The 8,845-nt window shown below is 35.8% G+C and overlaps 1 protein-coding gene across 1 annotated transcript in view; it reads right to left on the bottom strand.

Moving 5' to 3' along the window:
* The window catches only part of ARL6 (ADP ribosylation factor like GTPase 6), a 15,343-nt gene extending 6,984 nt beyond the window's left edge, over positions 1-8,359 (bottom strand). Inside the window, exons 1-4 of the mRNA XM_009640469.2 lie at positions 8,213-8,359; positions 5,705-5,766; positions 3,900-3,968; positions 1,392-1,486 (exon numbers count right to left, since the gene is read on the bottom strand). Coding sequence (XP_009638764.1) covers positions 1,392-1,486; positions 3,900-3,968; positions 5,705-5,766; positions 8,213-8,335 — 349 coding nt within the window. The 5' untranslated portion in view covers positions 8,336-8,359. The remainder of the gene's footprint in view (positions 1-1,391; positions 1,487-3,899; positions 3,969-5,704; positions 5,767-8,212) is intronic.
* Positions 8,360-8,845: the final 486 nt, after the last annotated feature.

The following is an 8,845-nucleotide window of genomic DNA, read 5'->3' as shown; positions in this document are numbered from 1 at the left end:
ATGTACTAGGTGGCCATAGCCATGGTCTTTCAGAACCAGAAGACACAAACACATCAACAACTGACCAGTACTGACCTGCTAAGTCAGCATTAATAACCTATTAATGCCTAAATGAAAAGCCCCACCTAAGCTTGCATCTCCCTAGCCTTAACATTTTCACTCCTTTGCCTTCTAATAAACCAATAACTTACTACACCAGTCTTAACCTCCCACCCTTGGTCCTATGTGGTTTCCTTTTAGCCAACGGAATCGCCTTTTACCACTGTGCTTAATACCTGCTTTGGTACAAAGTTCCCTGGCCTCTATGTAATCCACTTGTAGCCTTTGGTTCACCCTCATCCTCTCCTTTGACCTTGCAAGACTGTCTTTTCAGTGTCTGCATCTGAAGTGGCCCATACCCTTGAACATGAAAAATTAAGAGGGCCCAGTCAGCTCACACACACTCAGCTACAGCATCTTTGTTGATGAACTAATGTATTATTTTCCATGAAGACTGCATATAATATCATAGCAAAGTAATTGCTCCTATCACATGCTACTTTTCTTGGTTAGAAATGTAAGTCAGCTTCTCCCGTCTTACTTTCAGCATGGTGACCCCACAAGTTAAGGCTCTACCAGCTTAATAAATTAAATAATCCTGTAATTTCTTTATTTTTAAATTTCCTGCATGTATTTTTATAATCTTGTTAGTCAGAACAACCACCTAAAGTGCTGAAAGTCAAAATTGCATATTGCTTACAAAAATATTTCAGTAATGTTGGCTATACGGAAGAGTGAAGAAGCGAAGAACTGACCAATCTCAGAACTTAATGAAAAAAGTGTAGCATCATGTAAAAAAAACCAAACCAAACAAAACCCCTAAACCCAACTCTAGAATGTGAATCCTCTTGTATCCTCTTCCATCCCATGTATCCTTTTACAGGCAATTGACACTGACTAGTATAATTATCCTAGTGCCCCTATTTCTGGGCAAAGTATAATAACAATTAAAAAAAAAAACATTAAAAAAAAAGACATTAAGAGTTACATTAAAGGAATTAGCTGTCTTCTTGGAACAATCCAGACTGGGAGATACCTTTTTTGTATGCATTCATCATCACATACAGGCTCTCCAGCTTCCAAAGGGTCAAAGTCTACTCTTCCTCAAAACAATGCCACTTTGGATCTATATTGATTAATAAGAGACCAATCCAACTGAAGTATGATCAGTTTGTAAATGTGAATAGGTATAAAAAAAGACCCCAAACTTACTGAAGACAATTAATTGTTCTAGTATTCATGAATGGCTAAAATATTTGCAAAGTACTCAGAATGCAGAATGTGTCAGATAAGGGCTTTTCTTAAGACAACATAACAAATACGTTGACAGAAGGGGAAAAAAGCCTCCTCACCTGGATGATTCAGAAGGGTGTCAAGTTCTTCTTTGGCCACAACCATTCTTAATTTGTCACTGCTATCAATGACAAAAATAATGGCTTGGCCTTCTCTGCATAACATAAAAAGAGGCAAATTATAGGTTCTCTTAAACTGCAATTAAGCACAGGTTTCAGAAGAAACACCAAAAAGAAGCAAATAAACCTGATTTTTTGTCCTCTAATTTTTCTTGTTATTATTTACCATTAACATTTGAATCCAGTCTTATTTCTGAAATTCAATCATTTGGTAACCTGTATAATTTTTTGAGATGTGAGGTTGTTAGCTGCATGACTCGTACAAGGTTCAATCTACACATCCCCTTGAGAAAAGCTTGATTTCACTAGTGAGACTGAAAAATGAACTCTGAAAATGTAATCAACTGCTATTCTGACAGTGTGGTCAGACAGACAAAGAAAATCTCAAGTCAGGCTTTTGTAGAAATTCTTTATTTCCTACAGTAAAACAAATTTAGAGACAGGTCAATTACCTTTTTAGAAAAAACTGTGTGTCCACAGCTGTTTAACAACTAGGCATATGCAGATTAATTTAACTTCTACAAAAGTCTGCATAAAGAGGAACTTCCTTTTGTTTTGAGGAACAGGTAAAAATTCTAAACTATTTCAGATCAAGACATTTTGCTGGCAATATGACCACAGTCACAACATATATACAACTATTCAACTCATTATGTCAGGATACTACTGGTATTTTATGACTTGATGTTCCATTTATTGAAACTTATTTGAAAGCAAAATAAAGTCTGACCAATTCAGGTGAACAGTTATAAACACCCATGAAAAGTATTTTTAATCTAAATTTTAATCTAATATTCACTTCTCCTTCATTTTACAGTTCTCTGAGACACCATTATGGATACATTCTTCACACCCCCCAGCACCATCTACCTTCGTACTTTGATAAGAAACAGCCCTAGACCTACTGAAAAACAGAAATAACTTGACCAGTCTAAGATTGTATGAGAAGGTCCATTCTTTCCTGCAGTACAGAAGAACTTCAACAGCAAATAAAGCTTTTGCATATTAGCTGAAAATGCCTAAGTAATTTTTATGAGCATACAGTATTTCTCTAGTGGAATCAGAGTCCTAGCATGCATTTACTTGCCAAAAAAATAACTTCACAAACAAGTAACAGTAATCGGGACACAGCATGAGTTTAGGTATATTTAAGACAAATGTACTTTGATGACATCCTAGAAGATAGTTTCAAGCCAAATAGAAGAAAAGGGCAAGCTTCAAGTACTTCGAAGCAACTACAGTTAAGACACTTGATCAGATTTGATTGCCATTTTGCAATTCTTGCAAAATTAAACCTTGCTTAACTTTAGAAACTGAACAGCACATTGTTAATTTTACATTATTCTTAGAAGTTAATCTTAAATATGTGACTACAGCACTGGATCAGGAATAAAAGTGGATACAAGCACACATTTCACTGTCAGCATTAATTAAGAAACCACCTTACTGTTAAAATGAAAAAAGCTGTTTATGCCACACAAGTGGTAAGTTACGGCATTAAATACAGAAGTCAGAAAAATTATTTGCTTATGAAGCACTCGGATAGCATTTTGAGAGCAGCCTAAGGGCATCAGTTACTGAAATCCAAAAGATTTGGGAGACATACATCTAACACTCTTGAACAATGAAGATCTCCTACCCACACAACAAGTTTTCAAACTGCTGACACATACTTTGCACAGAAAGGAGATGAAGTGGTAATCTTCAGTTAAAGAATACTTAAACCTCTATCACATTAAATATAAATATTTAATCAATATTATAATCAGAATTTCTCTGTTCTATTTCTCCAAGCTATTTCTGTGTGGTTTACTAGTGTTCAGCTTATTTAGATCAGCATCAGGTATTACTGAATAACAATGAGATAACATAAATGAATATTCAAGTTGCATTAGAAGTTAAAAAAAAAAACAGAAAATGGTGTCTACTATCAATAAGGCAATAGCACAGTGTTACAAAGTACAGTGAATAACCTGCTTAATAAATAACATCCAAGAATACTTGGTCAAGTTCTTAGTTACACGTGCCTCATTCTCTGAGGTTAATTTCCCTCATCTCTAAGTGTCTCAGCCATCAGCCAATACCTTTTGGGTCTTAAGTCACTTACCTACAGAAGAATAGAAAAATAGGAAACCTAAGTCATCTTGGTGCTTTCTTACAGGATTGGTTTTCAGGTTTCAACATTTAAATCCCATCTCTAGTATGCTCCCCCAATCTTTCAGTCAACAAGATGTCCCCAAAAGCATGCTGATTAACAGCATATAAAAATTTTTGTTTTTTAGAACAGAAAGAAAAGTTGTATTTATCCAGAATGACTTTCTGTCAAACATCAGGTGCAAGTCTTCTCCAAATAATTTCTAACCATTAGGTATCATCATACTTCTGTTTAAATAACATACATGACAGCTAATATGAGTAGTAATGCTTTAAAATAAATTATAGGCTTACTTGTAGTAATGTTCCCAGAGGTTTCTGTATCTCCCTTGACCTGACATATCAAACACTGTGAAAGACAAACTGCAAAGAAAAGAAGTGTATGAGGCACAGAAACAAAGAACAAAACCCAAACTCAAACTATTTTCTTTGCTAGAAAAAAGCCAGATCAGCTTGAATGCTAATCAACCGAGAAAGATTCCCAAAGGAACTCTGGTTACTCTATCTGCCTTCAAACTATCCTATCTAGTTTTGTGTTCTTACTACAGAAATATTTCACAATGGAAAACATGTTTGTTTACTCTCTGAATGAAAGAACTAAACCAATTATAAAAAGTTACATCAAATACAAAATAAGCTCCCATTCAACCTCTCCTTTTATCCTGTTAGAACCAAATATTTTTTATAATGTTGAGTAAATGGAATTAAGATGAGCCATGACTTAAAATCCACAACCTGTCTTAAATTCTGTCCCTAAACAGGCACCAAGAACATCCAAAGGCTTCCATATGCAAAATAAAAGGCTTTAAAAAAAATTCCCCCTTCAAAAAAAAAAATAAAAACAAAAACAAAACCCGCATTATCACATTCTGGTGATAACAGGTTACCTTAGGTGACCAAGCTGCAAAGGGTAGTCTTCGCCAACTTTAAGACTTCACCCAAATGCTAAATACAGCAAGTCAACTTAAAGAACATTACAAAAAAATCTGATCCACTCCCAAAATGTCTACAGAGGCAACATCAACTTCATCAACTTTTCTGTTTTGGGTGGTCCCAAATAGCTCCCCGAGCGAAGACCACACCAAAACAAGGAGGTTTAGAAAAGGAAGCTCTCCAGACATCCTTTCTACTCTATATCCAGACATCATCTGATTCTAGACACCTGCTTTGCCATATATAAAGTTATTAGCAACCCACAAACAATGTTTTGATTGTAATATTAGATTAATGAGATTTTGGGGTGGGGGTGGGTTTGTTCTTTTAATCATTCTACATGGTGTATTTGCAGGTCATCTCTCCTACTACAGGATCACAATAAGGGAGAGCAATATAAATCAATTTACATTCTCACATGGCCAAACCCCAAACCTGTCTTACGTGCTTTACTGAGACAGAATACAGTTGTTGAGCCTTCTGTAAAAATATGAAAGCTATGAATCCCACACATTCCACACACAATCTGCCCCCCCACAGTGGGGCACACTGCTTGGTTGAAGACTAACTGTGAAGGCTACCGAGTAATAAAATAATATCTAATGTTACCTCCTTGAAGTATCTTTGTCTCACAGCATTCATTTTCTAAATCTTAGCCTTCATTCAACTAATGATTTCTTCCTCCTTTTCCTGACTTTTGCCCCTGCCACCTTTACATTGCTAACGATGTAGCCACCATCTTTCATTTAATGAGATTAGACTGCAATCTCTTCAGAGTCCCTCCAGTGAGAGTGCTTAATGGAATATAGGTTATCATCTAAGCAACTGTCTCTCCTCAAGTCTATAACAGTGCCCTATTCTGAAATTCTTAATGGACAGAAATCAGATGCTTATACAAACTATTGCAAAAAAAACTTTTTTTTTTTTTTATACCGATATAAATATATAGCTTTATAGCAGCACAAAACATACAATGTATTCCAATGCTGTCAGTCCTGGATCACAGTTAGGACTCCTGGTTACTACAACATTTTGACAAACTGCATGTCATGTCATTGTACCACCACACATTATACTCAGTTACATCCTACTGAAAGAGGTAATTGAGTCCAACTATTGTATATTAATTCCTATTACTAAATGGAGAAAATGAAAGAAACTACTACCTCGATGTCTTGAACTTCTCTATACTGAATCCTATTGTTGGAACGATGTCCTGAGTTTGAGCCTTTAAAGGAAAGAAAGTTCAAATTTTACAATCAAATCAGAAAATGTAAATATTGAAATATATTTGAAACATGAATACATTACAGATCTATTTTTCCCCAAACTGTGCAATACAAAAACTTTCTACAAATCCAGATACTTTATATAAAAAAAGTTCCCAGAAAAGTACAGTAATTCAAAAATCAAGGTTTTGTAGTTTCTAGGAAATACAAGGAACGCTATTGGATAAAAGCATTGAAGACGTTTTAGCCCCAAGACAGATTCCACCCTTTACATTAGTCTGTGTGGATATTACCCATGAAATAAAGGAGATGGGTTACCATGGAACATAACAGCTTGAAGATTATGACTGAGGTCAAAGTTCACAATATTTGTGCACTTTGGAAATCACAATGTCAACCCAAACAAGTCTGCACAATACCCCGAGCCTCTTAGATAAAAGAGGATATACTTCTATCAAGATATTAGATAGAAGCTGGGAGTACAGCCAATCTGCAAGCTGGAGGAGTCTATCTGACATTGGGAATTATACAGCAGACATTACACAATGACATAACCACAGTACTATTCAAACTACTAGATCACTGGAAGAAATCAGCATTTACCACCGAGGAATAGCCAAAACATAAAGCATTATTAATAGATCTGTCTGATAACCAGGTTTACTGCTGAGCTAGCCAAGGAACCTATCAGCTAAGTTGGTACAACAGAATAGCTCCTTTAAGAAGCATCCATATTGAGCAGGGAGGAAGGTCACATTCCTTAGATTACAGAGCTGTCTGAGAAAGTGACATGTAAACCTTTTACAGACTTTCTAGTGCCTTTTATTAAAAACACTATCTATAAGCAGTTGACTCCTCACATATGACTGAAGCAAGCTTAGCTTGTTCACCTGCAGCTTCATTATGAAAATGGCATTCCATCTTTGTGAACAGTTTAGGCAACAGTTCCTGTCACCAAGGGAAAATTTGTGCAGAGTAGAAAAGGTGTTATTTGTTCAACATTTATTTAAAATTTATTTATAAGGCCCAGAAGAAACAACTGCAAGCCAATGGAGAAACACTTGTATTTGCCAGCCACCTAATATATTGCTCCTAGGACAAAGCAGCAGTTCTTAAGGAGACTGGGTTGATCCAGAGTTCAAAATCATCTGTCCATCTGAACTTACTAAAAATATACAATTCTATCAAGTCTGATCTAATGACATTTGTTGCACATTAGAGAATTTGTCACCTCTTGCAAGGATAGGACTTACACAAGTTGTATGCAAAGCTACCTTCCTAAAGCATTACGTTAAATGAAAACGTTCAGAAGTAAATTCTCATCCCATGATTTACAGTAAAGCAAACAAATTCTATTAATTCTACTTGTGTAATACCCTTAGGACCTTCTCTAATACCTATTATTGTGATAAATCTTGAAGTCTGCGTGCAACTCTAGTTAGGAATCCTTTACTGCTTAAGGCATGACGTAAAAACCCTGCTACAATAAAGGTTTCAAAAATTACATAATTTGCCTGGTACAAATCGTAGCATTTCCCCCAAACAACTGTCAGCAGACAGTAAGCAGTTTATACTCTTTGTTTCTAACTCTAATTTTCAGTGAAAGGATAATTGCCAGGAATGGAAAAGTAGCAGACACTTTACCATGTTACATGTCAGAAAAGTTCAATGTAATTAAAAAACAAAAGCTGTGTCTTGATGTAAACAGCAGAAATCGCTGTTTCCCAGACGCATATAACTAAGATGCACAAGCCTCAGGCTTTGAACATGCCTACCAAAATTCATCTATTTCTATTCCATAAACATACCTAGAAACAAGGTAATCCTACTTTAAATTTAGCTCAAGAATACTATGCACTTTTAGCGGTCTGAAACACTTTTCACTGGATGAATGAACTGCAAGTATAAATGCTACTTATTCTGAAAGCTACTCTGCTTTAAAAATGCTGAAGTCACCATTAAGTGCGCATCTCCATATTAGTTCCTATTTTATTATTTACTATAGACTTCGTATTTCTCAGGAAGAGCTTAAAATAAACATGATAAATATAGACAAGTACAAGTTATTATACAACTGTATCAATCCCAAATGTTCAACACATCACTCCTAACTGCAATCCTGTAGCAATTATTTAAGTGACTTAGGAAAAATGTTTCAGATCCTGATTTCAGCTATCACAAACCCTTCCTTACTGAGTGATCTTAGAAAAAAACGTGACATTAACAGTGGGTTTTGGGGAAATGTTTTCATAATATGCAAATGGATGCTTACATTTAGTTTTAGTTAGTTGGATACCCTTAAAATATATTGGCTCCACTGTACTAAATCAAAAAAGCTCTTCACATCTTTTCCATAGTCACATTTAGTATAACAGCATGCAAAACCAGTTTAAACAAACATCAACTCTGCAGTAAAAACATCAGTGAGCTAAGTAAGCTACTTACATTTGAAGGTTTGAGTTTGTTTATGATCGTCGTTTTTCCGCTATTGTCCAAGCCAAGGCACAAAACGTGAACCTCCTTTTTCTTCAGCCCAAGCCATCCTGCTAGCTTGTCAAACAATCCCATAGTTCCGGCTCAAACACACAAGGATCACCTGTTCTTCAGAAAATCAGAGAAGGAAATAGCTGTTGGAAAACAGTTACATGTACAGCAGCGCCGGCACAGTAGGTGGGCATGTGGCTAAGCAGTCCTTAAACTTTTAAAATGACAGTGTGAATAAGACACTATACAAACACTCTCACAGCAGGTTTGCTTGGCATACTAAGCAAATGGAGTGTAAGCTGATTACGGCGAAGAGGCCTTGATGCAAAAGTAGATTGGCTGTTTATAGCCCTGTCTATATAACCCGATGTCCTTGATTCACTGTGGGTAGCAATATTGCCATTGTTCTGAGCAGTCCAAATAGGAGCACAATTGCAACACCTCCTTACCTTCCACCAAACTGGGAAAAAAAAAAAAAAAAAAAAAAAAGGAAGACCATTACATTTCACTTCAAATTGTCAGTAGTCCAGTCAGTTGTCATAATTTAGACAACAAAGCAAAACAGTATTTCCCTTCTTCAGCACCTGCTACGTA

Source organism: Egretta garzetta, unplaced genomic scaffold (assembly GCF_000687185.1).
Source record: "Egretta garzetta isolate BGI_Z169 unplaced genomic scaffold, ASM68718v1 scaffold516, whole genome shotgun sequence".
NCBI lineage: Eukaryota > Metazoa > Chordata > Aves > Pelecaniformes > Ardeidae > Egretta > Egretta garzetta.
The sequence above is the reverse complement of the archived record's forward strand: the minus strand, read 5'-3'. Positions and strand labels throughout refer to the sequence as shown.